The sequence below is a fragment of the Symphalangus syndactylus genome, chromosome 20, assembly GCF_028878055.3.
Source record: "Symphalangus syndactylus isolate Jambi chromosome 20, NHGRI_mSymSyn1-v2.1_pri, whole genome shotgun sequence".
Lineage (NCBI taxonomy): Eukaryota > Metazoa > Chordata > Mammalia > Primates > Hylobatidae > Symphalangus > Symphalangus syndactylus.
The window spans coordinates 24,080,321-24,100,486 of record NC_072442.2 but is presented as its reverse complement, the minus strand read 5'-3'; the positions used below and the strand labels follow the sequence as shown (position 1 = coordinate 24,100,486).

The window sequence follows — 20,166 nt, the reverse complement described above, 5'->3', positions numbered from 1 at the left end:
TCATGTATCGCTTAACAATGGGGACACATTCTAGGAAATGATCATTAGGCGATTTTGTTTGTGCAAATATTGTGGAGTGTACTTACATGAACTTAGATGGCATAGCTTACTACACACCAAGGCTATATGGTATAGCCTGTTTCTCCCAGGCTACAAACCTGTACAGGTTACCATACTGTGTACTTTATGTAGTTGTAACACAATGCTAACTATTTGTATATCTAATATAGAAAAGGTACAGTAAAAATACAGTATTATAATCTTTCAGGACCACTGTCTATATGTGTTCTGTTGTTGACTGCAATGTTACATTCTGTTGTTATGCAGCACGTGACTATATTTGTGATAAGATACAACCTGGCAAATTGTTTATGCACATTTCATTTTAATAGTCAATTGCTAAAATGTTTACTAAGTTAATGTCACATGGAAAACTTCACATTTTGTTAGGCAATGTTTGCTATCATAGCAGAAAATAGCACAAGAAAAATGAAAAGAGAAGTTGCAAGGAAAAGCTAGAGGCAGGCAGGCTTGAACTAAATGAAAGGCTAGCAGCCACCAGGGAAGACTAGTGTTCCTTCCTCCAAATCATACCAGAAACTTCCAGCAGAGGTCATCTTCTAGCCTTATTCATATCCTCATTCATGTTTATAAACAGAATATACTCTCCAGCAGCAGAAAGTACTGATCTTTCCAGCAAATTTGTCACTTCAAAGAAAACTCAGATGCTTTTTATTTTTTTAATCACAGTGCCTATTCCAAAGTAACTATTTACTGAGAAAATAATATATCACAAAGGTCATACTGTAGAATCTGTTTCTTTTCAGCTATGGCTAGTCATTTCACATTCTGCAACCTTAAACAGATGCCATTTATTTCTCTTGAGGAGGAGATTAAACCTCCAAAAGCTGGGCCTAACAATGATTGATTATTTATTTATTTATTTATTTAGAGACAGGGTCTTGCCCTGTTGCACAGGCCGCAGTGCAGTGGTGTGACCATAGCTCACTATAACCTTGAACTTCCAGGCTCAAGCTATCCTCTCGCCTCAGCCTTCCAAACAGCTAGGACTACAGGTGCATGCCACCATGCCCAGCTAATTTTAAAAGTTTGTCTAGACATAGAGTCTCACTATGTTGCCAAGGCTGGTCTTGAACTCCTGGTCTCAAGCAATCCTTCCATCTTGGCCTCTCAAAGTGCTGGGATTATAAGCATGAGCCACTCACTGCACCCCACCCCAATTAATTTTATAAATAATCTAAGCAGTAACTTCAGAAAAGTAACCAGAAACTAAAATAAGATTTTTATTTTTATCTATCATATTAGCAAAGATTACAAATTGGGTAACAGGACTGTGGTCACCCTTGCGGAAGTAGTGACTTAAGCGGGCATGAGGATGGCTTCTTGGGATGCTGGTAATGTTCTGTTTCTTGATGTAGATGATGGATTTTCAAGTGTGTTTACATTTTAAAAGTTCACTAAGCTGAAAACTTGCAATTCGTGAACTTTTCTGTTAAACATCAATAAAATTTACCCCCAAAATTAGACTAATTATACCTACTGCTAGCATAAGTTTTGGTGGGAAAGCAAACAGCTGCAGAATGTTTTAGTAATTTGTATCAAAATGTACATTACTGATTGATATTTACTGATACAAAAAGATGACCACAATTTTTGGAGTAGGAAAAAACACCCATACACCGGGGGAGGGGGGAGGGCGTAGGGCTGGGGAAACATCTGCCAAAATATTTTATCTCTGTCAGAAGCCAAAGGACTAAAAATATATTTTACCTCTGCATGGCAAGATTTCAGCTAATTTGTACTTTATTCTTCTTTATATATTGAAATTTTAAACCTTGGAATGGAAAAATTTCCATTTTTGGACAAAAAGTAATATTTCAAGTCAAGAAGTATTCATATGTTACAGAAAATGTACATAGATCTACCCAGTTAGTTATTTGTTGGCTCATGAACAGGAAATGAACTTGGGATGACCTCCCTCTAGGAGCCACTCATCTTTCATTTGGATTCAGCTCTGAATTCAACTCAAGAGTATCAGGCATCTGTAAGCACATGGCCTGGTTTACACGCGCTTAACAGATTTGCTGTCTTGAAAATCTGAAATGCTGTCAAAGGAACATGGGCATTTGTCAGTGACTGTTTATGAACACGTGCACTGCATCAGGCATATGAGTGCAATGAAAAACATCAGTGACATTTCTCCAGGAGGTGAGCATAGCTGAGCCACCACTGAAAATCTGTTCTATTCAAATCTTTTTAAAAACCCTTATTAAATTTTTTAAGGCTAGTCATGTTCTAATCTAATCTAATCTAATCATATGCATAAAAAGATGACTAGCAACATTCATGGAGCTTTTCTCTGGGTAACAGAATTCTGGTCTATTTAAATTCTCTTCTGTATATTTATTTGCATCCTCTCCAGACCTATTTACAAAAGAAATAACAAAACTGAAAGAAAGCTGCTCATGATCTCTGGAATGTGCCTTGAGCTTCTTTGGGATGTATGTTTGTGTATGCTCTTTTAATTTTCTTGCCTATCTCTATAAGATAAAATTCAACCCATATTTTTTTTTCTCATCTCCTTTTCCTTCATGATGCATTATTCTGTCTCTTGCCAGAACTACTTTATCCTTCCTTGCTTTTAAATTAACTTGCCTATGATTCTACAACTTGTACATCCATCTTATTTCCTCTACTAAGTAAAGGCACTTAGAAGGGTAAAGATCATTATTATTCATTTTTGTTTTCCTGTAAAATCTAGTTATTTTTTCAATACATTGAAAAATTATTTTCAATTAATACTGAATGAACTGAATGCTTCCATTTTAAAATGTGATAGCTAGATCCCTGTAATTCAGAGCCCCAAAGCATGCAATCCCTGATCGCCAGAGAGTGGTATAATATTTTTAGTTGAAAAGATAGAATTTTTTTTTTCCCTTTGGCATCCTCCATTTAAAATTATGAATTTGTCAGCGTATTTGACCTTCCACTTCCTTAAATTTGCATTTGGCCTACAAGTTTCAAGTCTCCAGTAATTCTGAGTTATTTCTTTAATAGAAAATAAGATTCAGGCAAAACTAGGACCTTAAAAAGACAAAGGTCTGAAACAACTTGGAGCTAGCCCGCACGCAGGAGGGGCATGAAGCATGGATGACCACTAGGAAGGCCCTGTGACTCTCTGCCAGCAATCTGCTACCCTGGGGCTCGTTCTTGTGTGTCTTGCTACTACTAGACCATGGCCTACTCTGAGGGGAAAACAGTCATGACATGGGTGGCAATGCTTCTGTTTGGGCACAGTGTTATTCCTGAGAATTACAATTACATAAATTGTAGTAATGTAGATGAAGTCACTAGGGTGAAGGTATCTTCAAAAAAGTGCTAAGAACATTCCACTTTCTGTTTTGTGAAGCAAATAACCGTCAAACCTCAAATAATTTTAAAGGCCTTATTTATCTCCTGTTAAATGTTGAGGGTACAAAACAAGCTATAAAGTTGTTCACATACTATGACCTCAAGTATAGAAAGAAAAGAAACTGGAAGGAAATGCACCAAAATGTTAATAAACAGTGGTTATCTAACTTAGAATGATAGGATTGTGGGTAACTTTTTCCTTTTATTTTTCTGAATTTTCCAATTTTTTCCTAATGAGCACATTAATTAAAAATGTAAAAGTACGGTGACTTATCAGCCCCATCCCTCATAAACAAAAGCTTCAACACTATGTCAAAAGTTGATATTCTACTTCTATTTTCAAATTCATTTTTCATCTAAATTCTTGTTTTTGTAATGTATGTTTTCTTCCTACTTAGTGACCCAACTGTATAAGTCACACATAGGTAAATGTGGTGTGACTGTGATTCCTAAGTTCAACTTCACAGCAAAGATGTTTTACTGTAAGGATCAAAGGAGAAACTAACAAAAAATCTTGGAAAGTCATTAAAAAAAACAATTAAAATGCATTACATTTACACCAAAATGTATCTTGAAAAAGCCAAGGTAGTATGAAACAGAATTATCATAGTATCTAGTTCTGGCATTTAAGTTTCTAAGCATAATTCTCACTTCTAAGAATTTTGGCAGCATTCTTTCTTTTTGTCCTCTAAAATTAAATCTAGAAATCTCTCTAGGAACTGGTGAAGGATTTCACCTCAATATCCCATAGGAAAAACTCTCAGATTATCCGACAGACCGCTCCAATGCAGACAGAACACATCCTGCATTGCTATATGCCATATTTTAAGTTAGTGAGAAGGCCTTGGTGCTGCACTTCTTTTCATCAAAGCCCCTTTAAAGTTTTGTATGCTGGTATCTCTTTTGCCCCTAAAGCATTGGCTCTCCCTTCTGGCCTTTGGTGGACACAAACAGACAAAACTACAAAGTGACTGACAGAAACCCAGAGGCTACCACACAAAGGAAATAAAGCTAAAAGTTCTGTGGTCCTGATTTGCTAGCTTAAATGACCCCACAGATACGCTGTGGTCAAACATGCAGCCAGTTACAAACATGCAGAGCAGAAACAGCTGGACATTCTGTACAGCAGTGTATCAGCAGTACTATGTTTCAATAAATTGTGGTAGTTCCAGATAAAGACAAAATCCTAAATAGAAGGTGTTATTGGCCAAAATTTAGTGAATTTGAGTAGCTGGGGAAAAGGATTAGATTACATTATTGTTATTTAAGTTTTATGTCTATCTTCCCTGCTAGAACATGAGTTCCTTGAAGGCAGGTATCAAGGTTTGTGTATTTTTACAATTAGTGACGTAGCTCCAGCCGGACAATTTTTTAGTCCCCCATTTTTAAAAAACACTTTTGGTTTCCCAAACTGAAATAATCAGTTATAATAGTATCATGAAGTAACAAAGGAACAGAATCACTTAACTCTTGAAAAGCTAAGGAAAAATGGGTTAGGTAATTTGTGAGAAGCTATACTACAAAAATGACAGACTAATAATAACCGAAATCTCCTGCCACCTGTGCAGGAGCACTAGTAGGTTGCCTTACTCTGCATTGTTTATTTCATATACAATATGGCAAACTTATCAGAAAACTCTTATTACATACAGGAGAAGTCAAACATGTCAGAAGACCTAGGTTTGAGACTTGTTTGGATCAGTACTCTTATTTAGTTGCAATTCTTAAGCTGGCAATTAAGGATAACAGCAGACTTGTCTATTTCAAAGGGTTGTTAGACAAAATAATCTATGTGAAGAATTTTTGCACACAGATAAAATAATTACTCCACAAATTAAGATGCTCCTAATATCTCAAGTAAAACACCAGGTGATACAAAGGAGTTTTAGAACAAATACTGGGACTTCAATTTTATGCCAGAATTTGTAAAATTAGTGAAGCTAATATAAATAAGCACAAAATAGAATAAATCTTAGAAGAAAAGGCAGCTACAGCCTATTTTTAAGCTACAGTAAATACATTCATGGAGGCATATTAAATACATACTTAGAAATATTTTTATTTTGAGCTAAATATAAAAAATTGTAACTATAAGAATTTTTGGCTTGGTGTGGTGGCTCATGCCTGTAATCCCAACATTCTGGGAGGCCAAGGCGGGCAGATCTTTGAGGTCAGCATCTTCGAGACCAGCCTGGCCAACATGGTGAAACCTCGTCTCTACTGAAAATACAAAAAAAATTAGCCAGGCTTGGTGGAACATGCCTGTAACTCCAGCTACTCAGGAGGCTGAGGCAGGAGAATCGCTTGAACTGAGGAGGCGGAGGTTGCAGTAAGCTGAGATCACACCACTGTACTCCAGACTGGGTAACAGAGAGAGACTCCGTCTCAAAAAGAAAAAAGAATTTTTAAAAACGACTTTCACCAACTGCTAACACTTCTTTTTCTGTTTAGGTGTAATCATTTTGTATATTAATCACAGGTGAATAAAAGAAAAGGCATCTTTTATAAATTAGACATAAATGTGTCAAATTTTTTCTTCTTAGTCCTTATAGCTAACTAATAACATTTCTTTTTTTTTTTTTTGTGAGAAAGAGTATTGCTCTGTCACTCAGGCTGGAGTGCGGTGGCACGATCTCAGCTCACCACAGCCTCAACCTCCCCACCTCAGTCCTGCGAATAGCTTTTTGTATTTTTTGTAGAGAGAGGGTTTTGCCAAGTTACCCAGGCTGGTCTTGAACTCCTGGACTCAAGTGATCCGCCCGCCTTGGCCTCCCAAAGTGCTGTGATTATAGGCGTGAGCCATCGCACCTGGCCATATTCCTTTTTTTAACCACAGGTGATTGAATAGACAGCCAGCTTTAATTTCTGAGGAAACACTGGGGTTGGCTTCCTATTTGGGGAAAACAAGTTATTTTCTAACTTAAAAAAACTTCATCAAACCACATATTCTGCTCTTTCTCTATTAACTCTCTCTTGAGTTTCTTATTAACCTGTCTTTGTTAGTCCAGGTCTGGGATTGCATCTTCATTGTTCAGGGTGGGTATCAGCAGCTCCTTAACCAAGACAGGACACACACTGGCCGTGCAATTCCTGATAAGTACCAAGACCTTATAAAGTGGTGGCTTTACAAGTTCCTAAAGTGCCTATGCCAGATTGAGCTTACAGGGACCGGTGAGTAAAGTCTCATGCTATGTGCCCAGGATGAGTGTGGGGTAAGCAGTATTTTCGTGCAAAGATGATGAAAATAAAGAGTACCTTGATGAGGGAACAGCTGCATGAAAACTGCTGATTTAGAGCAAGGCAGAGAAGCTTTACAAAGAATGGAAGAAAAAAAGCAAGTGAGTGATGTTCATAAGTTTTAAAAAAGGGTGAAATACAATTAGATACTAGATAATTATAATGTTCCTTGGTTTTCAGAAGGAATCTGGTTATAATTATTGAATTCTGACCATTAATTTCCTAAATATTACAATTGGTAAATAAATGACAGAACTTACAACTTTGTAGATGTGTTTTTTTTACCACTTATATTAAGAATTAAGCTAAAAATTAGATTTAAAAATTAGCAAGAATTATACCAAGAAATCGCTCAATTTAAAAGTATTTTTCTCCCTTAAACATAGGATAATAACAAAGAAAAAGAAACCAAATCAAGAAAAAAAAGGTCAGGTAATAATACCATAAACAATTCTCTAAAACATTAAAGTATTTCAGAGATCTTAAGTGGCCTCAAAATAGAGACTTTTAGGTTTCTTCTAAAAGGGAGATATTTCTTTTCTTTCTTTTAAAAGACGGGGGTCTCATGATGTTGCCCAGGCCGGACTTGAACTCTTGGGCTCAAGCAATCCTCCCACCTCAGCCTCCCTAGTAGCTGGGACCACAAGCATGTACCACTGTGCCCAGCTAAGAGGGAGGTATTTCAAACCTAGTAAAAAGAAGTATTACTGACTCAGAGCCAAGTCTAAGTTTAGAGAAATGGTTTGGATGAAATATCCCTCCGTACACAGAGCTATCAGCACTATTGGTTTAGGAATGTTATGATCACTACTTGATCTAGCCAGCTTCTCAGGAAGAAGGGCTACATTACAGAAGCAAAGTGAGAGAATGACTGGTAGGCTTGGACGAAGCCCAGAAATAAAAATGGAAGAAGGGAGTCTAAAGTAATGATGAACTAAGTATGTCTTTGTTCTAAAAAATTCACGCACCAATATTAACAGTAAAATGAGCTGATCAAACAAAAAAAATTTAAAGCCTTTTTCCTAGTAAAAAAAAATTTTAGGCCAGGCGTGGTGGCTCATGTCTGTAATCCCAGCACTTTGGGAGGCGGAGGTGGGAGGATCACAAGGTCAGGAGTTTGAGACCAGCCTGGCCAATATGGTGAAACCCCATCTCTACTAAAAATACAAAAATTAGCCGGGCGTGGTAGTGGGTGCCTGTAGTGCCAGCTACTCGGGAGGCTGAGGCAGGAGAATTGCTTGAACCTGGGAGGCAGAGGTTGCAGTGAGCTGAGATCATGCCACCGCACTCCAGCCTGGGTGACAGAGTGAGACTCCATCTTAAAAAAAAAAAAAAAAATTTAAATAGATCACGAATTTACTTGTTTTGTTTAAAAACATTTTTGAGGTGAAAAATGTGTTATAAAACTCTTGCCATAATTATTACATGATCCTTCCACATAAATGTCTCTTTGAACTATCAGAATACTATATAGTACAACGTACAACATGACAGGTATCACAATAGAGGTCAAAATAGTTATGTACATTCTACTGCCCGTTCTGATCTGAAATCTATTGAAGGCAGGTATCATGCCCTGGTAGCCCCTCTGCTCCCCTGGAGTCTAAGAGCCCCTTGCATATAGTAAACAATACATATATGTAGGATAAATATCTGGAATTTTGGTATTTTCTACAGTGCACTATAGTATTAATCTTGTATTTAAAATAAAAAAAAAATAGTGCACACTTAGAATTTGTTAAACAACATGTTTCCTCCCTAGATCCATGGGCAAAAACCGTCAAGTCTCTGGTGATCAAGGATTCTAATACATACTTAACATACACCTACAAAATAGGTATTCAAATGTTTATTGAATTATATTACAACAATTCTCCTCTGAAGAATATCAGAAGACCCTGATAAAGTATATATTAAATTTTAATGCTTTGGAAATGGATCCTATTAATTCATTTTTTTATTTTATTATTTTATTTTGAGATAGGTTCTCAATCCCCTGCTGCAGTGCAGTGGCATGTTCACAGCTCACCACAGCCTTGACCTCTCCGGCTCAGGTGATCCTCCCACCCCAGCCTCCCAAGTAGCTGGGACTACAAATGCATGCCACTACGCCTGGCTAATTTTTCTATTTTTGTAGAGATGGGGTTTCGTCATGTTGCCCAGGCTGGTCTCAAGCAATCCACCTGCCTCGGCCTCCCAAAAGTGCTAGGATTACAGGCGTGAGCCACCACACTCAGCCTGGGTTTCATTTTCTAGTTCTAATCCTGGTTCTTCAATTCATGTCCAGCTCAGCTAGACTGGATCTAATAAGGATCATAATATCAAACCTGAAATATCCTTATATATCACAGAGTAAATGGATTCTCTTCAAGATGCTCTTATTGGTGTTTGGGAAAATCCTAAGAGCCAAAGTCTTAGGTCCATTTGGCTAAAGGGTCACGGTTAATGCAATTCTATATGCACTGAATCCCAGGTACAGTCATTGGCTCCGCTGATGCCAAATTCAATTTCTACTAGGGAGAGATTCAGAAGACAACCATTTAGGTACTTTTATATGTGGACTGGTAAAACAGTCCCCCTTAGGATGGAGAATTAGGCTATGCTAATTTGTCAAGAAGAATACATTTTCGGAGACAATTGCTTTATGTAAGTGACTACCACTTCTCCTCAAAGCTGGTAACTAATGAAATACCACCAAAATGTTTTATTTAAGTAAGACCTAACGCTGGGGCAGGAGGGGGAGGAGGAGAGGTTCATGAATCTCTTATTTTGTTGATTTGCTAGCAGAAAATGTTGGACAAAAGAAAATACAGCTTAGTAGCTGATCCTGCTAAACACCAAAGATCTAGAATGAAGAGTTTTGCATTGACATGGAACATTTGCAGCAAAGGACTGAATGCGTGCAGATCAGCAACATTTGCTTTTTGAAATAGGGCAATGGAACCTTTATCTGTTTAAATCTCAGTAGACTAAGTGTAGGTTGATGTTGGGTAATTTGATGGTAAATCAAACTTATGCTCCATATCGGGGAGTGACAAAGAACTTCTTTAAATACTACTGCTTGAGACTTGGCTGCTGGGAATGGAGATAAGGAAATGTTTTGGTTTCTATACAGCTAAACAGCAAAGTTGAAACACCAGACTGAGTTAGAAATCTGGACAACTTTCTTTTGGTTTTTTGATATAAGCAAACTCAGCGCCATAAAGAAATGAGATGGCTGAGCGCCGTGGCTCAAGCCTGTAATCCCAGCACTTTGGGAGGCTGAGATGGGTGGATCACCTGAGGTCAGGAGTTCGAGACCAGCCTGGTCAACATGGGGAAACTCCGTCTCTACTAAAAATACAATAATTAGCCAGGCGTGGTGGCGTGCACTTGTAATTCCAGCTACTAGGGAGGCTGAGGCAGGGGAATCGCTTGAACCAAGGAGGCAGAGGTTGCAGTGAGCCAAGACTGCGCCACTGCACTCCAGCCTGGCTACTGAGCGAGACCCTGTCTCCAAAGGGGGAAAAAAAAAAAAGGGCTGGGCACAGTGGCTCACGCCTGTAATCCCAGCACTTTGGGAGGCTGAAGTGGGCGGATCACGAGGTCAGGAGATCGAGATCATCCTGGCTAACATGGTAAAACCCCATCTCTACTAAAAATACAAAAAATTAGCCAGGCGTGGAGGCGCGTGCCTATAGTCCCAGCTACTTGAGAGGCTGAGGCAGGAGAATGGCATGAACCTAGGAGGCGGAGGTTGCAGTGAGTCGAGATTGCACCACTGCACTCCATCCTGGGCGACAGAGCGAGACTCTGCCTCAAAAAAAAAAAAAAAAGACAGATAAGGATATAAGATTACATGGAGCTAAAGATATGAAGCAATATACCTAATTATAAAGAAAAGATCAAGTCTTACCATTAAGTGTTATTCTGTAAGAGCAAACGACAAAAACTCAGTGATTGGGCATATAAATTGGGATCCTTTTGTGAACATGAGCCCGTAATTTAGAGATACAAATGGGTTTTGTGGGAGAGTAAGGTTACTTTTGAAAAGATAAACCCTTTCTCTGAAAACACGTAGTAAAATAAACTGTCAAACCAATGACACACAATTGAGTGACAGGAAGAGTTGAACACCATGATACCACTTAATTCTATTACTTTTAAACCTCCTCATCTCTTCTGTGTATAGTCAGAGATTTCCAGCCTGAATAAAGGCACCATCTTTGGAGAGCTAATGGAGGTGACACCATTAGTTTGAAACTGGAACCAAAGCCATAAAACCTATTCTGATTTTAATAAATAATTCTAAGTAAAAGGTTGTAGAGTAAGACTGTTTTACCAAAGCAAATGACTTGGCAAATAGCCAATCAACACTGGACATATGCAACTAATCAAATTGCAGAGAAACCTGTAGTGGTTCTTTATTCTCATCCAGATTATTTTATTGTCTCCATTAGTGGGCAAAGATAGGCAGAAATTTCCCTAACAATTAGGCTGGGTAAAAAAAGTCAATAAAAAAACTAACCATTTTTGACATGTTTAACACCAGTTTAGTAGCCCAAAAGGCAAAAGCTTGGTTAAGATGAAGCAGACTTTAAAAACTTTTCAAATTTTGTTCAATAACCCAGAAAATAGTCCAACAGAAAAAAAAGAACTGGTGAGCTTAAGGCAAGGCAGACATAAGTAATGAATTAGCAATAAACAAACAAAAACAAGGAAATAAAGAAGGAGAAGGGAAAGTAGATAATCAGACAGACAACAGCCATAGAAGGCAACGAATGTAGTACAGAAGGGCCTGGCCTTGGTTCCAGATAAGAACTGTATAAAGCAGTTAACCTAGCTCTTCTAAAACTCAATCTCCCCAATGTACACAATATTGTGAGCCTAAAACTAAATTACCTGTATGGTTCCCTAGCTCCAAAATGCTAAAGGGTTTATCAGCGGGGAAGCAGGAAGGAAGGAATTCAGTGGCTGCAGTATCTGTAAAAAAAGTAAATTTTAAGTTTTGCCCTGGCCTTCACAGCTGAAATGCTGATAATGGGCAAGACCAGAAGCAGACGCCAGGGCAGTGCTTCTCCAATTCTAGTGTGTGTAAGAATCGCCTGGGGTATTTACTAACACACTGACTACTGGCTGGGCTCTACTTGGAGTTTTTTGTGCAGATCTGAGGTGAAACTCCAGCATCTGCATTTCTAACAAGCTCCCAAATGATGCTGCTGGTCTGGGATCACACTTGGAGAAACACTGTACTAGAGAGTTAGTGGCAGAGGGCAAACAAACCTTGTTACATGGGGAAAAAAGTTAGACTTCTCTTATTTCTGGGGGGAAAAAGGATTACTTGTAAGGCGACCAACAAATGTTGAAATAAAATTTGTTTCCTCTGCTGACCAAAGCTTTGTTGTTAACCAGAATTTAATAGAATATAGTTAATTACATAATAGTTTATAATATGAATTGGGTATTGCCAAATTCTTCAGAACCTTCAAAATTATATAAGTTGAAATGTTCATGCAAAACTGAGATCATAAACTGGGAATTCTATTTATTGATCTTGAACATCACAGAATAGTTATGTCATTTGATTTTTTTTTAATTTATGCTAACACTTAAAAGAACTATATATAGTAACTTTTCCTTATAGAATGATGTGTTTCATAAGTGAACTTTTCAGATAATGGAACTTTAAACAACTAAAGTTTATTTTATTTTTAACCATTTTAGAAGAATATCTTTCTAAATAGAAAACACAACCATAACAAAAGCTTTCTTCATTACTCACTGTCATAATAACACACACAATAGTTTAAGTTCTATAATGAATAGCACCTCCTGGGTCAACCAGAGTTGTATGAAACCATTCACTATGACACTGAATGAGTCCAGAGTTCTGTAGGTTTGCCATTTCTCCCATCCTGTTTATCTCAGTCCCACCGGAGCTATTAGCTATTAGTATTTCTCAGTGTATTCAAATCTAAGTTGCATTATGAATTGGTATATATATGCTTATGGGCTTTAAGATGTTGTTTTCTTGAGACGAATTTTTTGTTTAATTATTTATTTACTTCCAGATTTTCAGGATGGTCTATGGATGGTTGAGTTATTGCTGGCAGCAGGAAAGTAAGGTACCTAATAGATTTTGTGTTTCTTCTTCTTTTTTTTTTTTTTTGATATAGTATGCTGTATCAGAGATAGAGGAAAGAGGCCCTTAGGGCAATGTTAGTATATCTAGTAAAGGAATTATAGTTCTGTTCACTTACAGAATAATGTGTTTTAAGTTGCTCTTCCTGCCCAAACTCTAGAAACTTGTCAACCTTGGAATATCATGTGGACATTTTAACATTTTATTGTCTTACATACAACTTGTTTGAAAGTAGAAAGCTTCAAAGAGTAACAAAAGTCAAGTCAGTTACAAGGTAAAGAAGAAATGTAAGGTGAATCTCATAAGAAAAAGGAGCAAAATTTGCTATAAACTGATCACAAGGGAATTCCTAATGTTGGTATCTTATATTCTTGCTCAAAGTCATATAAAGATCACATTTACTGACCTGGGGAATGCTGGGAAGTTGCAAGTGAGGTCATGGAATTAGAGAGGTTAAGGTTGGCAGTGATACTAAGCTGGCTCTGCAGTGCAGGAGGGTAAGGAGATGTGGGTGTCAGGAGGGATTCCTCACTGGTTTCTTCATCAATTCCAGGCAGGTACGTGTCAATCAAGGCATCAAGAAACTTAACAATAAGCTCAGCATAGTCTGGAATTTGTGTTTGCTGTAATGGAAAATAGGTAATTATTTTAGTTCCTTTTTTTTTAAGTAAATCCCCATGTGAAGCCAAAAATATTAATTTTGTTTGGACTTAATTTACTATTTTTCTTCCTTTGTATTACTTATCATTAAAAAAGGGGAGTAGAGTAATATTTATAGACTATCATAGGACTTACAACAGGGAGTTCTATTCAGCTTAAAGCTTCCAGATGAACCTGCATTTTCTGAAAGCCATGCACAAGACAGACTGAATCTAATACTGAGACAATACAATCATCAGGAATGATGTCTAGCCAATTTTCCAAAACAGAGAAAATGAGCAGAGCATCATCATTCCAGCTGCCATTTAGATTCCACTCACTAGACACTGTAAAGGGCTCAGAGGGTTACTGGCAATCCAAATGCAAAAACTTCTGTATGATATACTTATTTCTGTAACTTCAGGCCCATTTTTTAAGTGACAACCTTTGCATGTCAACAGATATTCAGGTAATAGCGAAAGGAAATAAACAAAATACCCAATTCTTAAAAACTGGAACAAGGTTTATATAATTCATATTGATTTAGCACCGCCTGTATCTAAAACACTGACCAGGAACTGTTCAAGGAAGAAACAGAAACCCTGTCTTCAAGGAACTTTGATCAATTTGGAGAGAGCCCACATACAGAGAAAATGATTATATACATATTATGTAGCACTACATAAACTAATGCCAATCAAAAAACAAACTGAGGCCAGGTGCGGTGGCTCATGCCTGTAATCCTAGCACTTTGGGAGGCCGAGGTGGGCAGATCATGAGGTCAAGAGATCAAGACCATCTTGGCCAACATGGTGAAACCCTGTTTCTACTAAAAATACAAAAATTAGCTGGGTGTGGTGGTGCATGCCTGTAGTCTCAACTACTCAGGAGACTGAGGCAGGAGAATCACTTGAACCTGGGAGGCAGAGGTTGCAGTGAGCCAAGATTGCACCACTGCACTCCAGCCTGGAGACAGAGTGAGACTCTGTCTCACAAAAAAAAAAACCAAAAACAAACAAACAAACAAAAAAACTGAATAAGAGCAAATGAGGACAAATCCAGAGAGAAATTAATCTAATCTAATAGGCTGGAAATAAAAATGTTTTCATGAAATAGATTTTAACCATGGTAATGCTCCTTGCTAGTCATAAGATATCTAAGTGTTTGCATTAAGATTATCAAATACACAAGGGACTGTGGCAGAAAAGTATCACAGAGGTTTATCATACTCTTCTGAAAAACTGAGCATAAGCTGACTTTGTTTATAAAAGTGAATACACACCCCCCACCCACACCATGCTGCCTCCTGGAAAAAAACCTTGTGATGAGAAACTTTTTATAAAAGTAACATATGTGTTTATTGTGAACTATTATTCTGCTTTTCAGCATATTGTGTGTTCTTAAAGCAAGCATACTAATTTGAACAGAAACCTTCATTTTGCCAAAAGTTAGAGAAAAATATATTTTCTTACCTTTGAAAAGGGTCCTGCAAACCGCCACAAGCCATTAAAACCAAAACCTGCAACAAATCAAATGTTACTCTCATAACAAGCAAGATATCTTTTAATTGTAACAGAAATTAAATAAGTAGTATAGCTGATGATATATAAACCCTATGTACATGTTGAAAACATGTTTTTAGAATGAGTGTCAAAGCAACTAAAACCTACTTAAAATATACTCAGTATAAAAAAGTTGTCAACCAGCTACACTGGACATACAATTGAGAGAGTAAAAAAATGGAATATGGAAATAAAAGTATGAACAAGTCTATCCCTTATAAAGAATTCTGTAGTCAATGCATTCTACAACAGTGCGCATGTTAGCAAGTTCATCAACCATCCTTCTCCAGATACATTTATTTACTTTGCAGGTAAGATGTTTGGTATTGTGGTGGGGATTCTTCATGGTACACCACACTCTGCACAATTCCATGGATTGGATTTAACAAATTTGGATCTTGGCACAATGATAACAGGGTGTTGATCTTAGAGTCCAACAAATTGTGCCTAAAAAAAAAAAAAGTCAACAGAAGAACATTTTAGAGGAAAATTAAATGAAAATATGTAGTGGAAAACATAATATGCATTCCCCAGAATAATGTGCCAAAATTAAAGGGAGATGAGTGCTTTTTACTTTCTGGGGCATTTCTTCATTTTCCAAATTTTATACAGTGAACATGTGTGTGTGTGTGTTTTTGTTTGTCTTTTGTTTTTAGTCACCAGGGAAGAAATGGTGAAAACAAACAACTGGTAGTGTCATATAACCATGTGTAACCATATACGGTAAATGTTTGCTTAAGACAAGGTTGGCCCTGTCTGCTACTTAGCATGCTTTAGTACTATTTCCATCTGTTGTATACTGACATGCACTTAGGAAGTTAAAACTAAATTTAGGATCTGTGCAAAACAAAAAGAAAAAAAATTAAATTTAATGTTAATCAGTGCTTTTAAAATGCTGAGTCAGATCAAATAGGGAAAGCAAAATAGGTTAGAGGGAGTGAAACACATGATCCAACTGAAACTTAGGAAAAAAATTGTTTCTAAACCGGCTACACTCCATTAATAAAACTAACTGAGTTCTAACTCTCTAAAATTCTAACATGAGATTAAAAAAAGAAAATAATGACATGATATAGAAGGCCTAGATCAGGAAAAGAATTTATTTGAACTATTTAAATTTGAACACTTTGAGGTTAATATTTTTTTGTCCTTAAGAGAGAATAAAATTCACCTCCTAAACAGGTCAATTTTGTTTTCACTCAGCTGTGGATAAATACAAAAGATCTACTAAAAAGTAAACCAAAACAGGTATGCTGATTTAGATATAGCAGTCTAATAGTTTGCTTCTAAGTGAGGAAAATGAGCAATGATCATCAAAATAAACCACTAAATAAATCAACCAGATTTTTTAAAAGTCTTTCCTTATCAACTTTCTAATAGATCTAATAGGTCAAAACTAATCTTAACCCTCGTTAAACCTACCGTCTCAAAGCTAAAATCACTATCACAATGTCTCATTTTGCCCTCTTTGCAACCAGTGCACATTACTGGGTAAGCATTTGACTTGAAGACAAGCACGGAGGTTAATTAAAATCAAAAGGAGATACTTACACAACAGGAAAGACTTTGGGAAACACAACACTGGCCTCTGCTAAGTATTCATAAAGAATTCGTTGATCAAACTCATCTGTGGTATATTTTACCAGTGTAGCCTGCCAAGATGCAAAAAAGTAAACACACAACATTTTTACTTTGTGGCTGAATTGTTATCTGTTTGGGTGAGAAGTAGAAGACTGTATCCTATTCATGTTTTTAATAATTAAGGGCCTCCTAAAAGTAGACTGGAATAAAAATTTGAGGGTGGGAGACTCAAAAAGGGGAAATCCTTACTAGAACAGTAAGAAGCAGCGCCTGGATCTTCGGATCAGTAAGTACTTCTTCATCCAAGAGAACATTTGATTCAGACACTGAAACCTTACGTAAATGTGGGTGCTGTTGTGATGAGGAAATCCTCTGAGTTTCTGCAGTAAGATAGAGAATTAACGTGGTCAGCTGTATTAATCAAACACCTGGATAATCACTTCACCTAACTATTTCAATGTTACTTCTAAAATTCAACAGCTTTCTTTAGTAGATACTTAAAATACTAACATAAACATCATAGAGAATTACTATTCGCCTATACAAAAGTTTTGGCTACCTATTTACAATGCTGTATATAATATATATGATTAATTTTTACACAAGCTTCAAGATAACTGTCATTTTAAGAATGGTAGAGTTTATCTTTTGAGAAATGGCAAACGTTTCTATATTTCATTCTAAGGATTCTAAGAAATGGCTGGAAAATAAACATGACTTTCATGTACTCTCCCACCTTATTTTCAATGATCTAGATCAATACTTTGTTTCTCACCCATTTCATAATCAGTTTCTGCTACTCTCCTCATTTTGGGGGGTGTTGTGATCCCTGATTCCATTTCTTGCCTTTTAGGAGCCTTTGTGTCTGATATCAAGTGATCAAAACTTTTCCTTGTTCCTATAAACAAAAGTTAAGAATATGGAAGTTCATTAACCACAGTGTCTATAAATGGGAATATACTAAAAAGAAAATGTTTGGACATAAAGTGTTTAAGCTTTCACTCAGGACTCAAAGAAAGCTCTAATATATCCCTGGAGCAGTTTCTTTCCTTTATTTTCCATCTTCTCAAAGGGTTTTGTTCCCATAGCTTTCTGTTTCAGGATAGGTTGCACCTTAGTGGTGCAAATTAAACTGGGATTGTATTCTGTACACTGGAGGTAAACCAAACTACACTGGAGGTAAATCAACAAATATGATAACTGATAATAAATGCAAGGGTAGGCATTATTCAGTAGCAAAGGTCAACTACGTCTGATCAGTCTTTTCAGTTTAAGAAACACTGCTGGTGCCAAGAACTACTCATTAATACATGAGTAATTTCTAAGCTTAAGAAAAAAGCAGAGTTTGATTTTAATTTTTTAAGCTTTGAAAAAAAGATATGCATGCCTGAAAATACTAAAAACTAGATACACTGGGAGATGCTTCAAAAATAGCAAGTAGCATTATCTCCCATTTGGCTTTTACTTTCTCTAATCATGTAATCATGTATTAACACTATTTTTTTCTTTTGATAGGGTCTCGCTCTGTGGCCCAGGCTGGAGTGCAGTGATATGATTTCAGCTCACTGCAACCTCCGCATCCTGGGCTCAGGAGATCCTCCCACATCAGCCTCCCCAGTAGCTGGGACTACAGGCACACACTACCACACCCAGCTGATTTTTCTATTTTTAGTAGAGACAGGGTTTCTCCATGTTGCCTAGGCTGGTCTCGAACTCCTGGGCTCAAGCGATCCACCTGCCTTGGTCTCCCCAGAGTGCTGGGATTACAGGCATGAGCCACCATGCCCAGCCAACAGTATTATGTTTTTAAAGCCAGAATTAAAGCCAATATAATAAAATCTGACAATTTAACACTTGAGAAATACAAAGTCTATTACCTCAAGAATTAATATGAATAACTATTCATAATAGTCATAAATACCAAGGCCAAATAATTTAACAGCCCAAAGTGGTCTAGTCCTGCTTCTTCGTTTCATGCACATGTACACTGATGAAGCCATGAGCAGTTAAGTAATTAGTCTGAGGTAGCATGGCTAGGGATCTAGACAATGACCAGATGGAAAACTCAGGTTTTCTAAAACCAGTCAGTGCTTTCCAAACATGAGATTGGGACACTACTTTCTACATTTAGTTTTCCTTCCTTTCTCACGCGTCCTTTTTGTTTTATTCTCTGCATTCTTCCTGGAAGATCTCATTCTGCTTCCATAGCTTCCACTATCTGTGAGCTAATCAATTCTAAATGTTTACTTGTTTACTTTCTTCCCGAATTCCAGGTACATCTTGTAGTTTATCTCTTAGATATATACTCATGGATGTCTTGAAAATATTTCAAATGTAATCAACCTAAATTTATCATGTACTGTGAACATATTAGTCCTGATCTCTATGAATGGAATCACTATCCAGACAGTTTTTAAAACTAAAAACTTCTGACATCCTTCACAATCTTCTCCCCTTCCTCACCTGCAACAATTGGTCACTAAGTCATGTCCATTCTACTTCAGAAACCTATTCCAAACCTGATTTTTGTTTTTTTTGAAACAGGGTCTGACTATGCTGCCCAGGTCAGCCTCAAACAATCCTCCTGCCTTGGCCTCCTGAGTTCCCGGGACTATAGGTGTGTACCATTAAGCCCAGCTCCAAACCTGCTGGTTCTTCTCCATTCTCCCATTGCTCCTGCCTTAGTGTGGGGCCCACACCATTTTTTTTGCTTGGATTGCTGTATCAATTTTATTAAATGGTTCCTTTGCTAAAAATCTCTTCCTGTCTATCCACATTGCTGCTAGAAAAACTTGGCAAAAATTAAAATTTGGTCATGTTCTTCCCCTACTTAAATACCTCAGCTGAATGCGTGATAAGTGTAAATCTCTTACCATGGCACACAGTCGTTTCCAATCGAGTTCTAGTCCTTCTTCTCATCTCACTTCCTATCCCATTCCCCATGATGCCATGATGTATCATCAGTTGCTTTCCTGCCTTTTCTTTATTCTTGCTATTCCCTGCTGCTCTTAAACATACGCCCCTACTTATCCTGTTGTCTATTTTGCAAGCATATATTAAATCTTTGGGACACAGCCCAAATGTTATCTCTTCTCTGCAGTTTTTTTTTCTAATTTCCCCAGATCTCCGGTTTCCCCCATCAAGACATATCATTTTACTGGCACCTGGAGTTGCTGTTGTGATTGGCTGATTATAAATCTTGGACACAAATTACAAACTCTTCCAGGGCAGTTACCTTATCTTTTTCACTTAGTACATGGGTTGAATGAATTCAATACTACATTTTTTTTTGAGGTTAGTTTTTCATTTACAACTTCATTTGCATGAAAATCCAGAACTACAAAACACAAAGTAACCAGGAAACTCCTAAATGATTATTTATGGCAAGGTACTAACAGAAGGGAACTCAAACAACAGTAACACACCTATGTGGCTAGTAACCGTGATTGACACATTCATGGTTTCTATTTCTTTCATGGTTTGCTGGCAGGTTATTTATGTTACAATTTGTTGTTTGTTCACTAATTTCCTTATGAACACAAACATTTTTCCAATACCTAAAGATACTTAAATATGTTTGCATGGATAACTGAA

General features: G+C 37.1%; 1 protein-coding gene across 6 annotated transcripts in view; it reads right to left on the bottom strand.

Moving 5' to 3' along the window:
- The window catches only part of NF1 (neurofibromin 1), a 295,569-nt gene that overhangs the window by 8,553 nt on the left and 266,850 nt on the right, over window positions 1-20,166 (bottom strand). For 3 of the 6 annotated variants that reach the window (XM_055255928.2, XM_055255930.2, XM_063628606.1), the window contains 6 exons: window positions 17,348-17,470; window positions 16,822-16,952; window positions 16,543-16,643; window positions 15,296-15,438; window positions 14,902-14,948; window positions 13,197-13,413 (listed from right to left, as the gene is read on the bottom strand). In XM_055255928.2, coding sequence (XP_055111903.2) covers window positions 13,197-13,413; window positions 14,902-14,948; window positions 15,296-15,438; window positions 16,543-16,643; window positions 16,822-16,952; window positions 17,348-17,470 — 762 coding nt within the window. Of the gene's footprint in view, window positions 1-6,687; window positions 6,742-11,550; window positions 11,632-13,196; window positions 13,414-14,901; window positions 14,949-15,285; window positions 15,439-16,542; window positions 16,644-16,821; window positions 16,953-17,347; window positions 17,471-20,166 lie in introns of those variants that run through there. The other 3 variants (XM_063628603.1, XM_055255929.2, XM_063628607.1) reach the window with 3 other exon arrangements.